General features: G+C 44.8%; 2 protein-coding genes across 3 annotated transcripts; both read left to right on the top strand.

The window, feature by feature from the left end:
• Window positions 1-213: 213 nt before the first annotated feature.
• Window positions 214-12,407, top strand: SDAD1 (SDA1 domain containing 1). The gene is made up of 22 exons (XM_084204806.1): window positions 214-351; window positions 444-548; window positions 726-824; window positions 934-1,044; window positions 1,566-1,637; window positions 1,727-1,827; window positions 2,096-2,153; window positions 2,973-3,047; window positions 3,416-3,517; window positions 3,748-3,817; window positions 4,207-4,310; window positions 4,971-5,028; window positions 5,574-5,632; window positions 5,948-6,024; window positions 6,328-6,425; window positions 6,823-6,899; window positions 7,255-7,387; window positions 8,293-8,390; window positions 8,855-9,051; window positions 9,550-9,634; window positions 10,017-10,178; window positions 11,702-12,407. Exons 1-22 carry the CDS (start codon window positions 262-264, stop codon window positions 11,750-11,752), a joined length of 2,082 nt encoding a protein of 693 aa, XP_084060932.1. The 5' UTR covers window positions 214-261; the 3' UTR covers window positions 11,753-12,407.
• A 1,106-nt stretch (window positions 12,408-13,513) lies between these two features.
• NAAA (N-acylethanolamine acid amidase) lies at window positions 13,514-22,865 on the top strand. Of its 2 annotated transcripts, XM_084204475.1 has the most exons (11): window positions 13,514-13,736; window positions 13,855-14,019; window positions 15,487-15,613; window positions 16,350-16,440; window positions 18,163-18,239; window positions 18,708-18,880; window positions 19,206-19,268; window positions 20,382-20,448; window positions 20,933-20,961; window positions 21,832-21,928; window positions 22,545-22,865. In XM_084204475.1, the coding sequence occupies exons 1-10, from the start codon at window positions 13,567-13,569 to the stop codon at window positions 21,905-21,907; spliced, it is 1,038 nt and encodes a 345-aa protein (XP_084060601.1). In that variant the 5' UTR covers window positions 13,514-13,566; the 3' UTR covers window positions 21,908-21,928; window positions 22,545-22,865. The 2 variants fall into 2 exon arrangements, 1 of the variants encoding a protein (XP_084060601.1); XR_014616112.1 differs by lacking the exon at window positions 20,933-20,961.
• The last annotated feature ends 2,686 nt before the right edge of the window (window positions 22,866-25,551 follow it).

A 25,551-nucleotide genomic window follows, 5' to 3' on the forward strand; every position in this document is an offset into this window, starting at 1 on the left:
GCGGTGGGGGCAGCTCTGGTCCGGCCCGTGCCCCGCTCCGTGTTTAACTCCGCGGGGCTGCCCCGGGCTCCGGCCCGAGGGAGGCGGAGCCGCTCCGGAGCCGCTTCTCCCCGCCCATCGCTCCGGCGCCAGGGGGCGCTCCGACGGAGCGCGCTTCCCGCACAGGTTTGTCCCTCGGCGGCGGCCGTCGAGGGCGGGCTAAGGTGGCGGCGGCCAGCTGAGCCCTCGTGTGCTGCGCTCCCGGTGCCGGTGCCCGCAGCCATGTCGGGCCGCCAGGGCAACAAGCTGCCCAGCAACCTGCCCCAGCTGCAGAACCTCATCAAGCGCGACCCCACTTCCTACACCGAGGAGGTGCGGACCGGGCAATGGCTGGGGCGGGCTGCGGGATGGGCGCGGGGGACGGGCGGGTGTTGCTCAGCTGCCTCTGTTCCCTGTGTGCGCAGTTCCTGCAGCAGTACCATCACTACCAGTCCCACGTGGAGATCTTCACCTTCCAGCCGGACAAGCCCAGTAAGGAGCTGGCCGAGCTGCTGATGTTCCTGGCGCAGGTGAGCCCGCGGGCCCCAGCCCCGCGCTAGCGGCTGGGGCAGTCTGTGCTTGGTAGCGGCCTCAGTGGTTGTTACTGATGTACAAACAATTAAACTTACGGCCTGCGCGCCCTTTCCCAGCCCTGTGAGGGAAGCGCAGGCGTGCTCTAGAGCCTTCTCTTGCCCTGTCCTGTGCAGGTTGCCCACTGCTATCCCGAGCACATGGCCAGCTTCCCGCAGCAGCTGAAGGAGCTGCTCTCCTACCATCACACGGTCCTGGACCCCGACCTGCGCATGGTGAGACCGCCTTGGGCTCACCCTGCCCTTGGTGTGAGCTGAGAGCTTGTGGTTTGCTCGTTAATGAAGGGAAGCTGTAGAGGGATGTCAAGTTTGGGTTCTCTTGCAGACCTTCTGTAAGGCTCTGATCCTGTTGAGAAACAAGAATCTAATCAATCCCACGAGTTTGCTGGAGCTCTTCTTTCAGCTGCTGCGATGCCACGATAAACTGCTACGGAAGGTAAGGTGTGCTGACAAAAACCTGCATCTCCAGGGGGTTTTGGCTAACTTGCCAGGGGTAATGCCAGAATAGGTAGCTTTTCTCTGCTTGGTTGGGAAAATAAAGTTTAAAATAGGTCAGCTGTTTGAGCAGTCATCCTGGAGGCATAGCTCCAGCTCTGTGTTGGACTAATAACTGAGTTTTGCTGCTGTAAACACCTTGGTGTTGCAGTTGTAGGCTTGTCTTGCTTGGGACTGAGCAGTCTGGTTGTGTCTGCAGGTGGAAACCTGGCTGTCACAAGAGGCCTGAATGAGGCAGGGGCAGGATTTGAAGCAGTATTGGATACTGTTCATTGTCCTGCCTTGCTGTACTGTGAATTGAGTATGATTTTCAAATCCATGAGTCTCTACAGGATGCTTTCCTGTTCTTTTTCCTACTGTTAGTCAGTGATGTTCTCAGAGGTGATCAGCTGGGTTATGTCAGTGTTTGGGCACAGGGTGTGTGTCCCTGTGTGTTACTCTGTGTGATCTCTCCACTTGCAGACCTTGTACACTCACATTGTGACAGACATCAAGAATGTTAATGCCAAACACAAGAACAATAAAGTGAACACGGTAGGTGCTTTGGCTTTCCTGCGTGCTTTGAACTGAACTCCCACTGTTACGGAGGACCTCTAAAGACCTGTTTTCAACTTGTTCTGTAGGCACTGCAGAACTTCATGTACACCATGTTGAGAGACAGCAATCCCACTGCTGCCAAGATATCTCTGGATGTGATGATAGAGCTTTACAGGAGGAATATTTGGTGGGTCTGGCGGGCTCATGTCCATTTGCCATTTACTGTGCGGCACACGGCCATCCTTCGTGGCATGTAGTACAAAACAGTGCAGGGAACAGTGACTTAAATAGATTTCCTATTTGTAGCCCAGTGGAGTTGTAACTTTTACAAAGGAATTTAGCTGGTAAGGAATTGTCTTGTGTGAAATGAGTTACTTAGATATTTGCTGAGAGCGAATTTTCTGAGAAGGTGAAATTGCCAGACTTGAATTAAGATGTGGTTTGTTTTTTTCCAGGAATGATGCTAAAACAGTCAATGTCATCACAACTGCCTGTTTTTCAAAAGTGACCAAGGTGAGAACAGAAATCACTGATGCACTGGATGTTACCTTGCCTACTTTCTTCATGTGGATGTAACTTAATATGCTGCTATAGCAAACAAACTTCACTGATTTGTCTGTTGCTCATTTAATTCTCAAAATGACCCTCATGGCAGGAGGGGGAGCTTGGCAGCTTATCTTGTAACAAGTGTAGCGTGGTGCAGGCCATGTGGATCTTCTTTTCTCTGCTCTTCAGAACAGACTGTCAGGATATCACCTCCCTAATAGCAGCACTGTGAGCCTGTGGTTAACTGAGGAGAGCAGCTGGCCTGACTGAATATTGGACCTTCTGTGTTGGCTCTGGAGGCTTTAAAAACTTATCCTATGGCTTGAGACAAGGTTTTATTCTGTGAAGGTCCAGAAGTGGTTCTATTCAATAGCAGTCAGCCAACCAAAACTAAAAATCTAACCAGTAAAATTGTATTACTTAATGCAAGCTGAGAGTTCTGAGCATCACCTTGGCTCTCACCTCTGCAGGACCTCCTGACAGTGTTGACAGGGAGCAACTGCATTGAAATGATTTTGCAGGATGATAAAAATACAATTGGCAGCCTTGATTTTGGCTTTGTGCCCGCTCAGGTGCTCTTTTGTTCTGATTGCCTCTGAGCAATGATGGGCAGCTATAATTTTCTGGGTTTGTAAAACACTTGTGGCTTTCAGGGTGTAACCTGGTTTATTTTCTGATCAGATCCATGCCTGTTAAAAAAATGGCTTAAGTCTTTGCACAGCTGAAGGTGTAGGGTGGCTGTAAATTCTGTCAGCTTGTCCCACATGATCTCACTTTACTTTTCAGGTGTTAGTTGCTAGTCTGAAGTTCTTCCTTGGGAAAGACGAGGATGAGAAACAGGGCAGCGAGTCAGAGTCTGAGGTGGGTGTTGTGAGCAAATATTGCCCTTCTCTGGTTTTCAGACCTGTTATTGGTTCTGTTATCTCGGTGACTCTGGCTTTGCCAATCTGTCTGCCTCTGTGCTACTTACTCACTGTCCTGTCTGGCTGTGCGCGGATACTTCTGGGATTGACAAATTCAGTGTCTGACATCTGGCCCCAGGATGTCATTGCTGTCTGTTAAAAGACAAATGCTAAGCTCTTTTCCTTTTAGATGCTTGTACCTATATGTTCTGATACTTAGCAAGGGGGATAGTTTTCAGAGTACATGGTACTCAAAAATACTGGGACTTTGTTTCTGTGGTTGCCATTTGAAGCCTGGTTACCTGAGTGCTGTGTTCCTTCCCCAAGGATGATGGCCCCACGGCCAGGGATCTGATGATGCGCTATGCCACCAACAAGAAAACCACCAAGCGTAAGAAGAAACTGGAGAAAGCTATGAAGGTCCTCAAGGTGAGGAGAGGGCTGACTTCCCATCACCTGAAATCAATCTTTCTAGTACACAAGTCCTGTTGTTTCCCTGCTTGTTTAGCTGCAGATGGCAGATAGTGCTGTGTGATTGAAAATGGAAGTAGTTTTAAAAATATTCTTGAAGAGGTAGCAATCTTTCGACAGGAGCCTTGAAACTGAAGTACTTGACTCATAGAAAGAGAGAAATGTGTTTTACTCTTGTTTCCATGCAGAAGCAGAAAAAGAAGAGCAAGCCAGAGGTGTTCAACTTTTCTGCCATTCACTTGATTCATGATCCCCAAGGTGAGTGTGCAGTGAATTCTCTTAGTACAATTTGTGTCGATCTAACAGCACTTGATCTGGTTGTCATCTGTTCTAGTGAACCTCTGGGGATGCCTTTTTCTCAGATCAGAGTGTGTTTTAACATAAGCACTGGCTGACCCAGTGCTTATGATGTTGGGGAACGTATGCTGGTTCCTTCTGCTGAACCTGCGTGCAGCAGGCCTTTTAGGTGTATGAGAAGTGAAATAACCTTTTGGAGTAAGTGCTTTGGTCACTTGAATTTCCTCTGTGAAAGGGCACTGGGCCTTGAAAATAAGAACAAATCCAACTGCCTCTTGTGACTGTAATCCCATTTGACTTCTCTGTTGTGCTTGTTCAGTTTTGTGCAAAACCAATTTTGCTTCTTCCAGACTTTGCTGAGAAACTGCTGAAGCAGCTGGAGAACTGCAAGGAGCGATTTGAAGTGAAGATGATGCTCATGGACCTAATATCCAGGCTTGTTGGAATACATGAAGTATGTACGGGGATAATTTTGGGGTGGTTTGTTGGTAGCCGGCCTGGTTTGGTTGTGGGCATGTTCTTGATTGTGCCTCTGGAAAATAAGGTTTACTTTTTCTCTATCTCCAGAAGTGTGTAGGGATGGTCAGGGAGTTGCTAGTAGGCCTTGTGGAATGACAGAGTGGTACAGACCTTGTAGCACTAAGTGAGCACTCCTAGAGAAAGCTATTGGTTTGGATTAGAGGAGCTGAACCTAAAGAATAGAGGAGAACTTGGTGCTTCAAGACTTCCTGGTAAGCTGCTCATGCTGACCACAGAGTTGTCAGTCAGGTGGTGCTGAACAAGGAGGAAACTGCACTTGGAGGGTTTTATGCAGAGTACCCAGTAATAAAATATTAGCACTGAACTAAGTGAAGAGTAATCCAGTGCAAGTTGGGCATATAAGGATTTAAGTGGTGAAGACTAGGTGCAAAGAGACTGCAGCTGTGTTTATCTTGGTGCAGTTTATTTCCTTGTCCCACAAATATCAAATTCAACATAGGAGACAACATTTTGCTCTAAAATCTGAGGCGTTTTGGGAGCACACTAGAATGAGATGGTTTTACCATGTATCAGCTTAAGGAGGTGATCTCAAGATCTAAAACTAGAAGATAATATGTTGCAATTTGCCTTGCAGCTTTTCCTTTTTAATTTCTACCCCTTTGTTCAGAGGTTCCTCCAGCCCCATCAGAGGGGTAAGTAGCTACTCCAAGTACTGCTAATCCCGTATGTCTCATGTACAGGCATTTTATATAAGATAGAAGTGGCAGTGGACATGGACAGGTAGCAGTGGTTGGGTGGCAAGTGGGAGTAGTCCAGTGTGGACAAAGGAAGTAGAAGTTCCTGACTGCCGCAAGTGCCAAGTGCTTTGGACTTCTGTGGGGGCTCTGTGCCCTCAGGGCTTCTTACAGGAGGATTTGAGGAAAGGAGTAAAAGGAATCAGAGTCCCTAATCCTGACCAGCTAAGCTAAGCATGGTTGCCTTATGCTGCTTCCCTTTACTGGGGTTTGACTGCAGTTCTGGAGCATGTCCTTTTGCTTTAGCTGGCTATTGTGGCTGGGTGGAGGCCACAGGAGGTCCTAATACTTGGTAGGAGAGGAGAAACAGTTGTCCCAAAGAAGTTCAGGCTGAATGGTTTTGGGGCTCACTGAGCAGCTTGTTGAGTTTTAAGGGATGTCTTTATTGGCTGGAGCAAGCTGCAGCAATATGTTTTGCTATCTTCTTCCTCATTTTCTTCTAGAAGTGACCAGGATTCTTCTGTTCGCTGCACAGGCTTCACATCAGTTGGTACCACCTGAGGTCAGTGTTCTACCTGTGGTGGCTATTAAATGGGCAGCATGAGAATGTAACTGAGTGTGTATGTGGGGAGGGGGAAGGGGAATTGGTCAGATTTAAAGGAAAAGCTTATGGAAATTGCATCAATTTTTGGAAGTTCTGAGGCATTGTTTCATAATAAAGGGGGAAAAAAAAGAGTTATATTTTCTGCAAGAAAATTTGTGTTTCGAAAGTACTTGTGGGCTGTCCTGATGTCTTTCTCTGAAAAAGGATGTCTGTTAATAACATCCAAGTGTGTTACGTTTTTATTAAATTTGTGGGGGTTTTTTTTATTTTCAGATTATCCAGTCAGTGTTGATGACCATTGCCAACAACTTTGTCACAGACAAGAATTCTGGGGAGGTCATGACTGTAGGGTGGGTACCGAATTGTATGAGTCATGTCAAACTTCAAATGTGGTAAAATACGTGGGTTTTTTAAACCACTTGCTGCTTATTCCTGTTACTTGTGCTATACTTTCAAGAAGCTGCTTGAGTTACAAGTATGTTAGCTTCAATGTTCTGTGTTTTTGCTGGGAGTATTAGATGAGGTTTTCTCCTCTTACGCTCTATGTTGTATAAATGCTGTATAAAGTTCTTCAAGTTTCAGGTAATTGAGTCTGTAAGTGGCACTTTCTCCTAACTGGTGTTGGGAAAATAACTCATTTTCCCTTGTTTCAGAATCAACGCAATAAAAGAAATCACGGCGAGGTGTCCCTTAGCCATGACGGAAGATCTGCTCCAAGACCTTGTTCAGTACAAGACGCATAAAAATAAAAGTAACTATTACATGGATACCGCTTTCTTTTTTTTGCTGTGTTATGTCATCTTCAGTTAGAGCCTTCATGGAAGTGCTGTCATAATTGGCTTTTACAGGCTGAGACCACTTTGAGTGTCTGGGTTACATCTCTCTATTTGGAGTGTGTAGCCAGGGGAGAGCAAACAGTTAAGGGTAGTGACAGCAGGGGAATTAGTTGACAAAAACAAAGCAAGAGAAGGGATTGTTAAGAAGAGTTAGTCCTGAGGAAGTGCTGTGTTCTATACCAGAGAAATTGGAGGGAGCCATAAGCTCAGAAGATATGAGTCAGCTGTAAAATCTCCACATAGCTGGAGATCTGTGGGCTTTTGGTTTGCTCAGAGTTCGGTTTTTTCCTGACTCTGTTGTTTTCTGGGCAGATGTAATGATGTCCGCAAGAACTCTGATACACCTGTTCCGCTCTCTGAATCCGGAGATGCTGCAGAAGAAGTTCAGGGTAAGTGTTCTGTGTGTTTTGCACTCACTAAAAATTGATGTGCTCAAAAATGATGAGAATTGGTCTCAGTATCCTCTTGAGAAGGTGGAGTCAAGTCTGTGTTCCTCTGCCTGCTGCCTTTGGACATGGTGTGCTGTCCACGTTTTGTTAGTTCACATTCATCTAACTCATGGTTAGGTTATGCTCCTGAAGTTCAGCTGTTTCCTAAGACTCATTGAACTTGAGTTATTAAACTCTGCCACATGAAGTAAGGAAAGGTCTTTGGAGCCACACCCTCCTGTTCTTCCAGGTATTTTCATGTATTGGTGGCTATTACAATAGCAGCCTGCTCAATGTGAGTTTTGTTTATGTACAGGGTAAGCCTACCGAGGCCTCAGTGGAAGCCAGGATTCATGAATATGGAGAATTGGATGCCAAAGACTACATTCCAGGAGCAGAAGTACTGGAGGTTGAGGATCAAAAGGAAAAGGGAGGAACCCAAGAGGAAGGTTGGCCTTTTTTCTTTAGAAATTTTGGTTTGGGCATCACCTTTGCTAAGGTTTTATGTGGACCTGGAACTTGACGTTTGTGCATTTCATTTCCTGCTGTGCCTTCGCTTGCACATGTCTGTCCTTAGCTAAGTGCAGTTTGTCATTAGGGTTTGGTACTGTTTAGTTTTGATGGTGCACACTGAAATGGGAAACAGAGGGACAAGCAGTATAGCTGTGAACTGTGTTCAGCTTCCCCTAAACTAAACCTTTAGAATATTGTAGAACACCAAAATAGTAGCTGGATATTATATTTGGCTTATTGAACTCAGTTCCTGCCTAAATGCTTTACGCACCCTGGAACCCCTGTCTGAGTCAGAAAAGAGATGGAAGAGTCTTCAAAAGTAAGGCAGAGTTGGGTAAATGAAGTCGGAGTGCCTTTAAGATGCTGCAGGAGCTGTGCTGGAGGGATGAAGGCCCTGAGGGGACAGGCTGTGTTGTGATCACTGTAACCACTGGGCTTGGCTGCTGCAGCTGCTAACATCAGTACATCAGCCAGCATGGCAGTCAAGATCTGTGCTTTGACTGTCTGAACTAAGCCAGCTATAAACCACAGTACTTCTCTTGTTGGGTTGGTTTAGGTGGCTGGGAGTGGGGAACACTATTGCTGATGAGGGTAATCAGTGTCTGTTAACTCCTGTGGAGCTACAGGCTGCCCCAAATACACCTCATTTTCAGGATCTTGCCGTATAGATGACGACTGAGCTTTGCAGAGCCTAGCATGGATTGTGTCCTGGGACAACATGCAGTTAGGAGATGAATGAAATAAAAGGCAACAAGAGCGAGTGATCCAAGCATCAAATATTGCCAATCTGGGTAGTGAAGATAAAATTTTATTAACAGCTCTGTACTTGTTTTGTGAGCAGATGGCTGGGAAAGTGCTAGCCTGAGTGAGGAGGAGGACAATGACGATGGAGAATGGATTGATGTGCACCACTCCTCAGATGAGGAGCAGCAACAAGTAGTGAGTTCCAAGTCTGTTCTATGCCAAATACATAGGAGTCTTGTTAATTACAGACCAGATCCTCTTGCACTTCACCCTCACCCAGCTGCTCTTAAATACCTACCAGGCCTTCAGAGTGAGCTGTCATGAAGCAGTGAGGCTGAAGTGCTGTTCTGCAGTGCTGCTGAAGTACCAAGGCTGTTAGGGTGGGAGGGGAGAAGGAGGAATTATCTCAGGGCTCAATGCCTTCAGAGCTGTAATTGTCAGCTGAGAGCTTGTACTCCCAAAATCTGGTGTGCATGCACTCCATTGAGACAACGCTAGATGTTGGATATGAGACAAAGAAAAATCCTGCCATCTGGTTGTAGCGTTTCCCAACAATATTGCCATTGCATGATGTGTATTTGGGAGGCAAGGATCATGGATTGCAGCACAGGAGTAGGGTGCAAAGCTCTGATTCTGTTGTACCGTTTTCTTTTCCAAAGGCGGAGAAAGTTAAAAACATGCCCATAGAGGAACGAAAAGCCAAAGCTGCAGCAGTCAGTACAAGCAGGCTGCTAACTCAGGAAGACTTCAAGAAAATACGGCTTGCCCAGCTTTCCAAAGAACTTAATTCTGCACCCGGCAAAGCTGCCAAGCGCAAATATATTGAAATAGATGATGAAGAGGAGGAGGAGGGCAGGTAGGATATGGGCTGTTGAGAGCTTTTTCTTACATATCCTCTACTGACACAGCTCTTCATTGCAGCAGGATGCAGAGCTCTGCTGTTCATCAGTGTTCCCTGGTGACAGCCAAAGCTTAGAATGGGTCCTTGGCTGGGGGTTGGCTAATACTGGGGAAAAAACGTCCTAAGGAGCTTGTGGAGAGTCTGAGACTATTTGTTTGTTTGACATGTTCGGGCCAAGAGGCGTGAGGGGGCAGTTTGTAGCAGTAGCTGCGTGGTTATAAGCCCTAGTGTTTCTTAAACTTGGTGAAAAAAGGACTTGAAAAATGTAGGTGATTTTTGTAATGGATATTCCAAGCATGAGGAGCATCCTCAAGGGAACAAGACAATGTTTGTGTCTAAATTGATGGTCAGACAGTGGCCTGGGATGGGTGGGAGACAAAGGGTGAAAAGGGCATCTTGTTTTCCTTGCCAGCTGGAGTTCTGTGTGGTGATGTTTTTTGGATTTGTGTGTAGGGGGGAGTTGCTTTCACTCAGAGATATTGAACATTTGCATAAGAAGCCCAAGTCAGACAAGGAGACCAGACTGGCAACTGCAAAGGTGAGGAACTGGCATGTCCTGTATCCTGTCCTTCTGGGTTGGGGTTTGTCTTGTGCAGGAGGAAATGCTGAGGCTGTATATCTAAGGTAGGTGTCCAGCTGCCATGTGGGTTTTGAGAGGTGATTTGTTTGGTTCTTTGCTGTTGCTTCGTGGCTGTTACAAATCAAGTCTCCTGCTGGTCACATGTCACCATGAAAATGCCAGCAGACCCTATTTTTGCTGTGACTTAAGAAATACAGCCAGTATGGGAGAAGCCATGTATGAATACAGTCATGCTGAATTTGTTGTTATTGCCATAGAACCTGTTACCATCAGGCAGGTCATGTTGAGCGTAGCTAAAGGAAAATGACCTCTTGTTGCTCTACCGCATTGTCTATTCTAGGCTGGAAAAACAGACAGAAAAGAATTTGTGAAAAAGAAAACCAAAATTAACCCATTTGCCAGCTCTTCTAACAAAGAAAAGCAAAAGAACAAGAACTTCATGATGATGAGGTACAGCCATAGTGTCCGGACCAAGAACAAGCGTTCCTTTAGGGAGAAGCAGGTAATGTTTGATGTTGGGGATGGATGGGGCAGTGTGAGCAGTGATTTGTGGTACAGGTGTGTGGTGCTCCTTACCCTCTGGCCTGAGGTGTTGCTGCTGTAACTCAGAGAAAGCGCGTGGCTTGGTTTGCCCAAGTCCTGCCCTAGAGGCAGAGCTGCTTTGCACATTGTTCACTTTCCATAGTCTGACCTTTCCCTTGTTACTGTTCTATCACAGACTCATCTGTCCAGACTATCCCTATCTGACCCATTTAATAGCTTGTCACAAATGTTCCTGAGGAATAGATGGAAATGCTGTTCACAAAGATGACTTCAGTTAAACAGTAGTTTGATGCTAATGCTGCTCTCAGTGGTGAAGCCCCTGTCTGTCTAGGGTTTTACAAGGTGTTATTTACTCAACTCATCCAAATGCGTTCAAGCAACTTGTAGAAAAATCCAGTGTCCAGTTGTTTTTTCTTCCCAGATGATGTTTTGTCCTGGTGTTTATATACAGCTTGAACTTTGAGTTGTTTCCAGGATCGTACACCTTGTCCAAGTGATATTTGTCTGCAGTTTCTTGCCTTAGGAAGGGCAAGATGGAAGCTATTAGTAGACTCAGTAGAGAATATCTGAACCTTTTCTGTTGGTCAGGAGGATGTGGACTAGTACTAGTACATGTCCTCTGTACATGTTTATTTGGCATCCTTCTGCCTCACCTCAAATAAGGCTGACAACATGGAAACCAGCTCTCAAAACACACACAACAGGCTACAAATGAACCATCTGGGCACTTAAAGAAAGCTGCTGTTTACAATTACACTTAGCTCAGTTATTCTAAAAAAAATCTTGAAGGATTTTGTCCTTATTAATGTTTTAAAATCAAATGTAATGGCTAAACAGCATTTATTCATAATTTTTATCCTATGAAAGTTAGGCTGCAGTCTGTTAACCATAAGTGTTTTGAGTGGGTTGGAGAATCTTAGTTGTATGGTGCTCCATTCTGCTGCTCTTTTTGCTGGTAAGATAAAATGGCCTGCTTGCTATAGTCCAGAGCTAGCTCCTTTACTGGAAGCTACTACTGCATCACAGTACTACATGATTTAAGCTGCTACTTAAAACATGTTTTATGTACAATAATATGACTTCAGGGTGATAATGGCACTTGTAAAAATTCCTCCTGCCCCCTTGAAAAGGAATTTTGTAATACTCCTTCCAGAAACATCAATTTTACTTACCTCTCAGCTGAACTGTAACTTCCTAGTTATCTTCTGTTTCAAGTGACTCAGTAGAGTAGTTTGCTGTAATCTTCATTGTGTAGGAGTTCGTAATGCACAGGTCTTTAATGGTACTGTGGAGTTTAGGTACATAACCCCCCACTGTTTCTGCCACTCTGTTTGTTAGCGTTTGCGTTGCTCCCTGTTTGAGCTGACGAGCTCCTAGTGTTTTTATCAGAGGTTAAAGAAATGGAAAAGAGTTCTGATGTGGTACTGGTGTGTTCTCAGATATGCTCCTTACCTGAGTATTCCTCTCTTGTTTTGTGCTTAGCTGGCTCTTAGAGATGCACTTCTGAAAAAGAGAAAACAGCTGCTAAAATAAATGCTGGTGAGAGCTTCATCATCTTTGGAGAAGGTGCCCTGGAGATGCTGATTTGCACCCACCATCACCCTGAGGGAAAGGAGGACTGCGGTGCCTTACAGATTTAACTCTGATCTCTTCGCAAATGCAAATTGAACTCTTGCAAGCTGGTGGATGTGCATTAATAGGACACAGGCCTTAATCCTTGGAGGATTTTAATTTGTTTCAAAACTTTCTAGGGAAGAAGGCAATTATATTTTCATCCAATTTACTTAGAGTGGGTTTTGTATGTGTAATTATAAAAATACACAACTGTATGGTAAAAATTCTACTTGAGGCAATTAATGACTAAGCAACAGAAAGAAAAAAGAATATTTTGGTCAATCTATGAAGCATATGGATGTAGTGTCGGTGCCTGTCTTAGGGGAGTGACTGTACAGATGGAGTGAGCTGTCGTCTGAGCAGCTGGCTTTGACCGGTTTGATAATAACAAATTCAACTGTGATGCAGGTAAAATTAATTCAAGTGTTGTGTGGAAGAACAGTTCTTTATGGCTTACTAAGAAAAGAAAAATACGAGTAAGTATATTGGGAGATGGGGCTTTTTGTTATACAAAAATAACATCACATACCAGAGAAAAAATGAATGCTTTCCTATTGTGGTGTGCCCTTCTGGTGGGACTTGCTAATGACTCTTGGCAAGTACATGCAAAAGTCATGTGCGTGTCTGGATTCTTTGTTTCAGGTTCAACTTGTGCTTTAGCCTTGACCTTGACATTAATGTTGGGACCATTAATGGGTTCTTTGTACCTTCCCCAGCCACCTGTTTTAATGGAGTTGATCAAGTATTTATCACTTGGGGTAGTTATTTATACCATCCTTTTTCCTAGTTGGTTAGAAATGGATTTCTTTGTGTTGCAGAAACAGGTGCCACATGTACGGTACAATAGAAATGCATTTGTTGGGGTGCTTTTTTTTTTTCTTTTTAGGAAGCCAGATTAATGGTCATATCCCATGTGGGAATTCACTTAGCTATTTAATATGTATTTGTAATACCTTTCATTCTTGTATATATTTTGTTTTGTTTTATTGTCACACTTCTTCCTAGAGCAAAAAATCTTAGGGAGGCTTAAGGGAGAGAAGGACAGAGTAGGGTTCTTGGTGCGTTTTGGTTTGTTGGTTTGTTGGGTTTTTTTTTTCTGGCTCTCTGTTTTACTCAAATTGTGTGTTCCTGCTGAGGGAAGGGCTGGAATTGGTACTCAGCAGGGAGTGCAGTGAGCTCTCAGGTGGGGGAGCCGATGTAGATGAGACAGTGTGGAGCAGGGAGTGGAGCCAAAGGTAGGGGGAGGAGAAGGAAAGTACAATCTGTAAACCACAGTTGTACTGCTGGGGGCGTTTTTTCTGCTGAGCAGTTTATTTTCTTGTGCACGTGTCCAGAAGCTAATCACCTCTGACACTGAGAGTGGTGTTTTTTTGCCCCCGCGGCTGAGGACAACGGTCTGGTCTCCTCTCTTCCTGTTTACCCCTTGCTGTGTCAGCCGGCATGCTGACAGCTCTGCCAAGCGTGGCTTTGTCCCCTGTGCCTTTGGTGTGGAAGCGACAGTTGCACCGGTTTTCATCAGAGTGGCCCAGCAGCAGCGCCAGGGCAATGCACACGTTACCCGGTGCCATGTACCTGCTGCTGTGCTCGCCCGGTCCCGTTCTCACGGGACGGAGCGGGCTTGCGGGCGGGCGGGGCGGGTCGTGACGCCTCGGGGCGGGCAGGGCCGGGGCGGGCCCTGCGGCGCGGGGAAGGGCGGGCTGGCCCGGGGCGCCGCTGCCGCTCCATCCTGCGCCATGGGCTGCGGGCCGTGGGCGCTGCTGGCGCTGCTGTGCGGGGCGGCGGGGGCGGCGGCCCCCCTGCGCTGCAACGTGAGCCTGGACAGCCCGGCCGAGCAGCGCTGGCTGCCCGTGCTGCGGCACTTCGAGCCCGCCTTCCTGCGCGCCGCCGTCCAGCGGATCATCGAGTGCGTGCGGCCGGGCGGGGAGGGGGGACGAGCGGGGCAGGGCTGGTGGAGCTGCGCAGGGGTGCCGGCTGGAAGCCGCTGGCCCGCTCTCGGCTAACCCCTCGGGTGTGCCTTGCAGCGAGAGGGTACCGAAATGGGTTCACCAGGTCATCCAGCCCATAGCAGCCGAACTGGAGCTTTTCATGCCGCAGCCCTTCGCGGGAGAGATTGCGGGGATGTGCAAAGCCCTGGGAATCAATCTCGGAGATGGAATCCTGCTCAACTTTGCCTACGAATCCACTGCGTAAGTGTTGAGTACTTACCAGGTCTCGTACAGGTGAGCGTAGAGCTTCAGTGCAGCGTGGAAGAAGGCACGTGGTGGGTTACTTGCTCTGTTGGTTCTGAGACCACTTGATCTGTCTCGCCGGGAGGTTTCCTTCCCTCTTGGGAGATGGAATGCTGAATGGAACGAGAAACGGTCATGTTTTCTATTGGGAAGTACAACTAATATGTCATTTTGTGTATGTGCATATGTATTATAATCCAAAAATCATTTTTGCCGGAATGTTATGTCTATCCAAAAGTTGGGATCATTTATGTTTGTAGGTGATGTCATGTTCTGTCACTTAAAAATTGCCAAAGAGGAGGCTAGACTGATTGGGTGCTCTCTCATTAACCTGAGATCAAGCGACTACTAAAGTACTTTCTAGATGAAAGTTCATAGTGGCTGTGTAATATCACTTCCCAATTTGAACAGTGGAAAATGACTGTAGTATATTTATGACAGCAAAAATCTCAGTGAAAAAATAGTTTCACTGTCTCTTTTTGCCCCAGAAACATGGTGCAGGAGAATAATCAACACTTGGTTTTGCCTCTGGGGAGCCTAAAATATTTCTCCATATGCATTTTAGCAAATATCAAGGCCTAGGACTCCTTGTTTGCATTTGGATTTTTTTTTCTTTATGTGTTGTATTTAGTTTATCATGTTTTTAGTAAGGACTAATATTGAATATGATACATTTAACTGCTGGCTCTTTAAGTATTTCACAGAGGTTACTTGCCATACTTGGACCTGGTAAGGCCCCTGAAATTGAGTTTCTTGGCTTGGATACTAGGAAACCCCCATCAACTGGGAATAGCCTATTTATGTCAAGATCTGTTTACCTTCCTATTTTTGTGAGGCAGAGTTATGCATCATTGAAATGATCAACTCAAAATGACAGAAAAAATAAGTTAATTCTCTGCTAATGCAATAGACTCCACCAAAAAAGCCTGTTTTAATGAAACTGAACTTGTTACACAAGGAGTTAGAGCACTCTTCCTGTTCTAGAGGATAGTCTGTTATTGAAATGGTTGATACATGAACCAGTTTGCTTCAGTTTTATTGCTGGGACTTAATCATGAGTAAATGTGTTCAAATTAAAATTATAAACAGTCCAAATGGAAATTAAATCATCAGTATTAACTGCAGGAAGTGTGACATTTTATGGATGCTTTCAGATGTTAGCTCTTCATTATGCCTTACAAAAGTGAAATGAAATAATTGTTTTTCCCAAGTGGAAGTGTTGCTTTCTGCTTGGCCTGTAATTTCTGGCCTGCTGTGGACTGTACAGTGGTATTGGACTCCTCTTTGTATAGTAACATCAATATAACACTTAGCAGAGCATCCAGCTCAATCACTACTGAAATCTTGAGCTCCTGCAGCTCTAGAATATTGCAAGCAGTGGCAGAGCTGTGCCTTCAGTCATTCCTTGCCCTGTTCTCTTTGCAGGTTCTGTACCAGCATTGTGGCTCAGGATGACAAAGGCAACATCTACCATGGTCGGAACCTGGATTATGATTTTGTTGATATATTGAGCAAGATCACACTGGATGTGCAGTTCATGAAGGGTGGGCAGGTATGGTCTGGGGTTGGCATGGCTGGGTGGTGTTCTGTGAAGAATGGGACAGCCCCATAGCTGCTTAGATGGGGGGTTTAATGTAGGAATGGGGTTCCCATCCCAGATCTAGTGGATTGGTAGAGCAGCACACTTAAGCTCTAGCGGTGTGGGATGAATGCTGATGTTCTTTCCTTTCTGGACATCCAATTTTGGTGATGGACTGGAAAAAGCAGAACAGCTTAATCTGGTATTGAAGACAGTATTTCTAAGAGATGCTGAAAGAAGAAAATGTCAAGATGCTAAAAAAGAAAAGCGATATTAGGGAATATGGCAGAAAGATCAGTTTTGGTAGGAACCAATTCTAAGGTGCTTTTTTTTCTGTAGGCCTTCTGAATTTCTGTGACCAATAAGTCTTTTCAGACAAACATTTCCAAAAAGAATTAGTTGCTAGTGCAGTTTTGTGAGTCTGATTATTTTTTAAATGTTCATTAGTCCATTTTGTGAATCGAAAAGTTGTTTGTTGCTTGGCAGTTTAACCTGCTCACAAGTCTTGTAGCTGTCAATGATCACAAACAACTGAGATGCTGTCAATTTGAGGCCTCAGAGTCACTTTACAGTTTACTTGGCCTGTTTTCTTGTAACAGAAGGTGCAGTGTGCTATAGTAATGTAGGTATGAAAGCTATAGAAAGAAGTACAGGCTGCAGGTTCCACCTGTGTTCTGGAATGCTCAACTGCTCTCCTTCCTGGTTTCAGGTTGCGTACCAGGGCACCACGTTTCTTGGTTATGTTGGCTTATGGACTGGGCAAAGCCCACACAGGTTCACCATCTCTGGAGATGAACGAGGTAAAGAGAGTGTTTCTGTGGTAGATGTTGCGTGTTGTTTTTGTTGATTGTTGCCTGCCCTAGCCTTTTTCTGCCTGAGGGAGCAATGAGGTTAGGGTTGCCAAAAAGGATCTGAAGTGGAATGCCTTGACTTGCCCTCAGGGAGTGAAAGCACACGTGCCTGGTTTTGGCCTGCTGTGCAGGGGAAGGTGTTTGGCAGCGCTGTCACCTGAGCAGAAAGTGTCAAAGGATGGTGAAAGCCGTGGGAATGCTGTAGAAGATGTGGTCTGGTCAAGAGCCACCATTGGAGGTGGCAGAAGTGGGAGCTGAGATAGCAAGATGCAGTTTGGACAGTGAAGAAACTGCTCCTTTCCTGGCTATGCTGTATTCCATGGTTGTTTGGCCTCATAAGGCAGTTGGAAAGAGAGGGAAGTTGTAGGGGAAAGGCAACAGGCCTTGAGGGAATGCTGGGAGACACCAGAAAGGCAGTTAAGCAAGATCAGTAGTAGAGCAGAGTTGAGAGATGCCACTACTGAGAACTAAAGCTTGTAGCAGTGGGGAAGGCAGGGGAAGGACACTGCCTTGTTCATCAGAGCTTCTTTCAGTTTGACAAGTAATGGCAGTTATGTCCAACTCCAAGCCCGGGAAGTTGTCTCCATTTCTTTACCCTTTATTCCCTTTAAGAAGCTGATACTGTGTTGTTCCTTATGAGGTGACTTTTAGAACTGACAATAACGGATTCTCAGAACCAACATCTAAAATGTTTGTTTTTCCCTTGTGATGGTGATAAGCATTTTTCTTTTTCATCTTGAACAGTGTGTTCTTCAACTCCTTAGCTATGCAAACAATATTCACTCTGTGTTCCACAGTATCGCTGAGCAGGGATTCTGCTATGGAGCACCTCTTGCTTCCCGTTTGCTTTGCCAATGCTGCCTTGTTGGATTCACTAAATTCTTTCCATAGTTTACACACACACTGCTTCTGATTCCAGAGTAGTTAATGCTTTCAAAACTGGGGTGTCCTGGGCTGATGCTTACTGGGGCAAACTGCTTTTAGTTCATCTTAAAGGCACCTGTTAGGTGTTTGAGTCTCTTGAAAGGTCTGATTGAGGAAAGCTTGTGTGCCAAAGTCCTGTGTCTCTCCAGATCCTATGTTCACTCCACACATGCTGCAGTTCTGTCCACGGGCTGCTGCTGACTACTTGCTGGTTTATCTGAAGTGAAAGCTGTTTTCAGTTCATTCCAACTGAACTACAAATTGAGGGAAGTGAGCATTGGGCTCTTGGGGAAGCGGGATGACTAAATCAGGATCAAGGTCTATCAAGTGACAAGCAGACTATTTTTTTTTTTGTGCTCCCCGAAGTGTGTTTAAGTAGTAACAAACTTGGCCTTGGTTTTTGCACTTTGTTATTCCTAGTAACACAAGCACTATCACTCCCTCTTTTTTAGCTCTTTTATTTCTGTGAAATTATTCCTGTTCTAATATTTCAGTAAGATGAGTAATGAAGTGATTATCATTCCTGTCATGACAGGTCTGAGATGGCTTCTGCAAAGCAGGGGTGTTAATCCAGCTGCTGTGGCTGTCAGTTGGAATTATGTTGTCTATATATATTTCACCTGAAGGCTGTGCTCCTTGTTGGCACTTTGTACTTCTAAGTATAAAATGTTTATGCTTAGTGCTGATAGGCATCTACCCTCACTGTATATAAATTACATGTACAATAATTTTTTTTTCTCCCCCCAGATGGTGGTAAATGGTGGGAAAACGCTATAGCTGCTTTCCTCAATAGGAATTACCCGGTCAGCTGGCTTGTGCGAGATGTAAGTGCACTGAGCTGATCTGACGTTTCACAGTTGTGCCACATTTGTCCTTAAACACCTAGTAAGTTAAAATCAGTGGCGCAGAATCCCCTTGATAAGCAAATGGATTTCTCAGGAGAAACTAAGTGTGGACCCTGTGTTCAGTAATGAGGCAATTCCGGCCCTTTTGGAAGGCAACCTCCAGTGCCAAAGGTCCTGGAGCAGCTGTGCCAAGGCTTCCTTCCTAGGCAGTGTTTCAACTAGGCAGTGACTTCTGTCATATATCCAGTTAAGACAGCTGTAGTCCTAGATGGTGAATACCTGTGCCGGGGCTTATTTTATGTTACTCGTTATGTAGTTATATTAGTATTTTCAAGTAGCACTTCAGAGTCAGTTACCATTTTCAGAAAAGCTGTACCTTTATATTTTGAACACGTCCCAGTGTTTGCTATTGTGCTTAACCTCACTGTCCTCTCCTTTTTGTGTTAGACCCTGAGTGAAGCAGAGGACTTCCAGTCTGCTGTTCTCAGACTGGCTGACATTCCCATCATTGCTGAGGTTTACTATATTGTGGGAGGCGTCTCACCCAAAGAAGGCATGGTCATAACAAGGAATAGAAGAGGGCCAGCAGATCTCTGGCCTCTGGATCCCTTAGGTGGAGCGTAAGTAGGAAAAAAACTACTTGGTTTTTCTTCTCACATTCCCTTCTGAGTGACTGGCTTAGTGGCACAACTTCCTTGAGAGATCCAGGGCACCTCCTGGTCATGGTTACAGCAGGAGATAAGAGGTCACCCACCCGGCTCCTGTGTTCCATAGTTCATGGTAAAGGCTGTTACAGCTACCGGCATGGGGCCCTTGGGCTTGCCGAAGCAGAGGGAGTTGCCTTTTGAGGGAGTTTTCTCCTTTTGGCAATATAGGCATGCTGATTGTTGGACTTCATGCGTTGCCTACTGAGTCACCTGTTGTTTGCTTACGTGCTTGTTGCAGCTGGTTCCGTGTGGAGACAAACTATGATCACTGGACTACCCCTCCTCCTTTTGATGATCGCAGGTAAATTGATTGGAAGCTCTGTGAGGAGACAACATGTGTTTTGAAAGTGGCTGGAGGTATGGGCAGGTGTTTGCTACTTGAGGAGGCAGCTCATTCAGCTCCTGTAAAGCCCCTCTGAAGGGGCTCTACACATGTGGTGTAGAGCAATACTCACAGAGCAAAGGGTGTGAGACTGTGATTAGAGTAATGAGAAATTGCCAAGATAATGCTTAGGCCAAAAACTTGCTCAGAAAAAAACATTTAGTGTCACAGACACTGAGATGGCTAGAGACCCATGGCATGTGGAGGCATAGAGATAAGGGAATGCTAGGTCATGGTAGCTATGTCTGAAGTCTTCATCCCGGTCCTTCTGGCCTAGTTTATCTCTGTGACCCCATAGGCCATTCTCCCTAACCCTTACAATTGGTCAGCTCCTGAGCTCCCCTAGTCCTTTATAAGCCACCTTAGCCCATTCTGGGAGAAGAGCTGCTGTCGGAACCCTTCGCGAACCCTCCAAATAAAACCATTGTGGAACTACCAGGGCTGCCTTCTCTCTCTCTCCGTCTGCTTTCGTGGAAGCCACTGCTGGCCGAGCACCTTAGCAAGCTAAGAGCTGAAACTCTAAAAAAGCTGAAAATCACTGACAGCTGATAATCACTGAGCTTGCTAAGGTAGCCAAGGCTGCAGGGCACTTTCAGCTCGGACACCCAGCCTGCGGAAGGTTGAGCTGCCCGGCCCAAGACTGCTCGCCCAAGGCTCCTTGATCCTGCACTGACCACACTATCTGGCTAGAAGCGACCCAGTGGCATTTCACGTAATTTAGTAGGAGGTAAATGACTTAGATCAACAGTGCCCAAGTACTGGATGGCACTAGGAAGGTGCTTACATGGGATTTTTAGGCTGTGTAGTGTGCAAAAAGGGATTGGCATGTTGCTTCTTGGTATGTATTTAATGGAATAGTAACAGCACCCTCAGCACTGTGAGATGAGATTCAGTCACACAGCTTGGGGTTATTTTAGACCAAAGCAGGCATTTCAGTGTCAAGGCCTTTAGTAAGAAGGTGTTTGCGTTGGTGCTTTGTAGCCCTTGGAACAGACAAGTGTGTTTAATTGATCATGTGTTGCTTTCCCACAGAACTGCAGCCATCAAAGCTCTCAATGCTACTGGACAGCACAACATCAACTTTGATACACTCTTTAAGGTATTTTTCAAGTTCTGCATTGTGAGTTGCTCTTCAAGTTCTTTGACAAAGCAGAAGTCAAGTTCTTTCATCAGGGATGTAAAAGCTGTGCTTTATTGTGGGGAACAAAGTTTATTACACAGCTGGCTCTAGGGGGGTTGAAGACTGAAAGGTTTTCAAAATGCTTCTGGACTCCTATTTAGGCATTTTTATAACAGCTGACCAATTCAGGTGCAAAGTGTGGGAGGTGAATCCCATCACCTTGGTGCAGTTTCTTATTTCAAGCACGGGCACTTAGTGTTAGACATGGTGACCTTTGGGAATTGCAATGTCTTTCAGAGGGCTTTTCTGAAAGTATTGCAATAATGTATGATGTTTAAAAAAGGTGGCAAGTCCTTGACTTGATATTATTCCTTTCATAATTTCATCCTACTGTTGTTTCTAAATAGCCATTTACTTCCCTCTTTATCTCCCCAAATGACAACTCTTCCAACTTTCTGTACAGGTGTTGTCAGTGAAGCCAGTCTTAAACAAGTAAGTATTAGATTGAGAGATGTTGATCTGTGCCTCCTGCTGTGCCTCAGGCCATTTGAGAGTACACCACAAACTTCTTTAGGATCTTCCTTATGTGTCTGAGTCCTGTGGTTTCCCAGCTTAGATTTTGGCTTGTGCTCGTGACCCTCTACTTCTACAACACGGTTCCTTTTGGGTCTACCACTTCAGTTAGAGAACTGCACTTGTTGGGCTCACTCTGGTAATGGGGAATTGCTTTGGAGAAGTGAAACCAATTACTCCTTTGGAGGAGCAGCTGGATGTCACACGGACTCCTTGGCCTGCTTTTGGAAATGTTGGGTTCGTGTTAACACTGACAGTAGCTTTTTAATGTTCTGCTAGAGGTCTGATGAATTTGTAATAAAGCAAGTGGGATAAAGCTTTTAGATACATTTTACTGGATTCCCAAGAGATGTATTTCAGTACACCATTCTTCCATGCTGTTCCAGAAATTGCACTTTTGCAAGTTACCATGTTATCAAGGTTAACTTTTACATGGAGCTCAGCCATATTCTCTGCATCTGTCATGGTCATTGGAGCTTGGCAGTGACTTCCTCTACCTCTCCTCTGCCTTGTTGAGGTGAGGTAATGGGGAAAGGAAAAGGTTCATCTCAGCTATGACATACATACAGTATCAATTGTTTAATACAGTTCCTCTCTTGTGCTGTGTGGGGGAAAGAACACTAAAAATTGATGCCAGCAGTCTTTAATCAGTCTCTTTTCCTAATCCTTCTGTACCTAAGCAGAGTATTTGTTTCCATAAACACTTGTTCTGCTCCCTTTCTAGCTAGATGGATTCCCCCTCCTGCCTTTGGGATATCACTCACTCCTCTGTTGCTCTTTCCCTGCCAGTAACACAGTGTACACCACGGTCATGAGTGCTGCGCTTCCAGACCGGTACCAGACATGGATGAGAACTGGGGAGTGAAGAGGTGGAAGTGGCAGAGCTGTAAGTGGCACCTGCACTTACACAAGCATTGCAGCTGCTGAGTCACTGAGGGACAAAGCACTGCAGTGGCACTCTGACCCAGTCTGAATTCCTCATGCTGCTTGTTTATTGTACTTGGATAAATACCTTCTCTTGGTGTTTTAGAGGGAGTTAAATACTGACTCTCTTAGTGAAACTCTTGGAGAATATCTTAGGGTTTTGATCAGAGAGGGAGGGATGGAAACTGCCACCTAATGGTAGAGGTTGCCCCCGGGAATGTTTTGCCTATTTTTACCAGCCCCACTATGGTTGGTAATGGCTGCTCACCAGTGACTGCGCATGAGCAGCATCCTTTGTCCTGTGAATGTACAGAATAAGTTCAGTTCCTGAGCTCACAAGGTGCCTCATGGGACAGTTTCAGAGAAATATTATGAGAATTACTATGCCAAGAAACTGGTTCCATGGCCCTGGCAAGAGCACAAGAAGCTGTATTCCACTTTAAAGAAGTTATAAAAAATACTATTGCTATTATATTTGTAGAAGTTCTGTCAGATGTGATTTTAGCAATAATAATTGTATAGATACTGTTTTTCACTTAACTCTGGACCAACCTGTGCTCTCTTGCCTGTTTTTCTAGTTCAACACACTGAGTGAGAAGCTGAAGCTGTGCAAGACTAACATATGCTTTTAAAATCACTCCTGGGAGGAGTACAGTGGCTTGGGCTCATGAATAATGTGAACTATCCAGGACACAGTGATTTGTTACCTCTTCTAAGTGTTGCAGGTGATCCTGTTAATGACCTGTAATGGAAGTTTGAAATTTCTTGTAATTTTATTGATGCTCTAGTAGATGTTGATGGGTAAAAAGGGCTTGTATTATTTTTGGTATGAGTTGTGCAACTGCACTGTACTTCTGTGCTGACTAATAAATATGTTTTGTAAATTACATAGCCTGAAAGTCTGAAATAATTTAATAAAAATATTCAGCTCATAGCTTGATGTATAAAGGTTTGTGGTGTTACTTCTAGGTCCTCATCCTTTTCCTTCATCTATGGGGAGTTTTTGATCCTGGGCCTAGCAGGGGGAGATGCAGCAGTCAGCAGCATACACAGCTGTAGACTACAGGTATTTTATTTATCAGAAATCCGGAGCTGTTTCAGCAACTGTGGTAATGCACTTGACTCCTTGGTAGATGAGAGGAGGTAGTATTGGGTAGCAGTGAGGTTAAAAAAGGGTTGCATTTGTTTTTGTGCGTTCAGCTCAAGTTACCTGCAGTAAAAGCTGACATCTTCTCTTACAGTGCAGAGCGGTGGAGCTTTTGTCAGGCTGTGCTGTGACTGTATATTGAGTTTAGACACTTAAGTGTACTCCAGAAATACTGAGGGATTTGAAGAGTCAAGGTCAGTGGATACCTTCAAGTAAAGGCTGAAAGTGACCTTCTTGACTGGATAAAATGTCAGCTGTGTGAAGGTGACAGCACCACTTGCAGATCCATGCCATGCTGGCTGTGGTGGGTGTGCACTGGTTATGCAACCTGCTCTGAGAGCACCTTGTGGAGCTGAGGGCCCTTTATCTCCTTGTGCTGAGTCTCATAACCTACTTACCTGTATCCTCTCCTCTTGCATGGATAAAAGTGCTGCAGGCTTTGCCTTGACCCAGTTTAGACAGTAACGTACAGCAGCCAGATGATAAATCTGAAGAGTTCCTGGAGCCAGATTTTAAAATGCTCACTATCTTTGAGATTCCAGAATGCCGTTGCTTTAATTCAGACTAGGCACTGATTTGTGATCCCACGAGGTTTTTTTTAAATAACAGCTGCCCACAGCTGCAGGATCCTTACAGGTGTGGCTTGGTGTAGTCATCCTGACCTCTGCAGCATTAGGTTGATGATCCTCTGGCGGAGGTGTACCCAGATGCTCTGGTATATAAATTTGGCCCAATGTTTCTTTCAATGTGCACAAACAATCTGGAATGTTCAAGTTGTTAGTACCTAGGAATACTCAAGAAGCAATTTGCTTCCACTGTTGTGTTTGTGGCTTGGCAGCTGTTTGGGGTTATGAGGTATAAATAAGTGAGGAATGTAGTTGTTTCTTTTTTTCCCTTATAAATTACTTTCTTAAAATCCTTGCATTTTCTGTGGTAACCAACACACCAAGAGGCTGACTGCCAACAAAATAAAGCCTTTCTGCCACCTTGAGTGCTTTTCTGTTAACCCACAGGATATATACCTTCCTGGTTTTAGTTTAATGACAAGCTAAAAATATAAATAGTGATCAACTGCTGAGTGATATATCTTACAACTTAGATATTTTACCTGTAAGTAGCTAAGGTACTTGTGATAAGAACTGAAGTTTGAGAAAAATGTGGAGATGGAATGGTTAATACTTTCAACAAAACCATCTTAATGCTGGAAACATTAAAATGTAGCAGTGATTGGGGATTTTTGCTAGGTTTGGATGTCTTGTGGGGGTTTTGGCCAAGAAAGACTGTACCAAAACATCCTGAAAGTATTTCTGTTGCCTGGTATTCTATGACTTTGTTGACATTGCTTTTTCCAAAAAAAAAGGATCATTTATAGGTATCTGAGTAGTTTGCTGGTCATATTTCTGTGTGAGATTTCATCTGCTCTGTCTGTACACTTTTTAAAGACTGAAAAGATCAATGATTTTCCTGCTTTCTCAAGCCCTGGAATTGTGAAGTAATAAAAGGAGGCAATTTATCCTTGCTTTTTCCACATCTCTTCCTTTCTGCACTAGAGATTACCTAGCTACAAAGCACCAAGTACTTTTTTTCGCCCAACACAAATAAGGGTGAAACCTTAAATTATTTTTCTTCCAGGAACTTGCATTTAGCAGAGGGCAGTTTGCAAGTGTGTACGAGCTGGCTCCTAGGATGGGAGAGGCCAACATGCTGTATTTCTCATTCATAATCCCTTGAGTAATCCTAATCCAGTCGAGATCTGTAGCCTTTATTAAGTGTCACGTGGTAGAGGATTCTTAAGTCTGTTCAAAACTGGGCAGTAAATAAATCAAAGTGTCTGCACCAGTTCTGGGTAGCACGTGTACAGAGACATGGCCTATCGTGCTGCCTGCCTAAGGGTACACCTTGCTTTATTATTTGGATCCTGAGGAGGAGATTTTGCGTCTGTAACTAAAAAAAGAGCATCAGAAACTATCCATCATTTGGGTACTGAACACAACCAAAGTTTATCAAGTGGAGAGCTTCGGTTGTGTTGGTCTCACCAAATCCATAAATTAGGACTTGGCAAGGTAAGTTGCATTTTTCTTTTTACTTCTTTGCAACAGGCTTCTGTGTTCAGAAATAGCTTATAGTTTAAGGTAAAATATACTTTCTGTGTACCAAGGTGTATAAAACTGTATTTTGGAGTTTGGTATCTGTAATTCCCCTTTTTGGCGCTGCAGTAACTGTGTGGTTGTGTGTTTGAAATAAAACACACTTCACCATCTTGCTTGCAGCTGTGAGTGGTGCTGGGTCTGATGTGCACGTGGGCCATACACAGGTATTTACCCTCAGGCAAGGTAGGATCATCACTTTCCCTTGTGCCAGCTAGCATTTTTATCCTTGGGAGAAGTATTTAGTTAGTTTTAAAATAATCTGTAGCTCTTAAACTCTTATTGTTTTTC

Source organism: Fringilla coelebs, assembly GCF_963513975.1.
Source record: "Fringilla coelebs genome assembly, chromosome: 4".
Classification (NCBI taxonomy): Eukaryota; Metazoa; Chordata; class Aves; order Passeriformes; family Fringillidae; genus Fringilla; species Fringilla coelebs.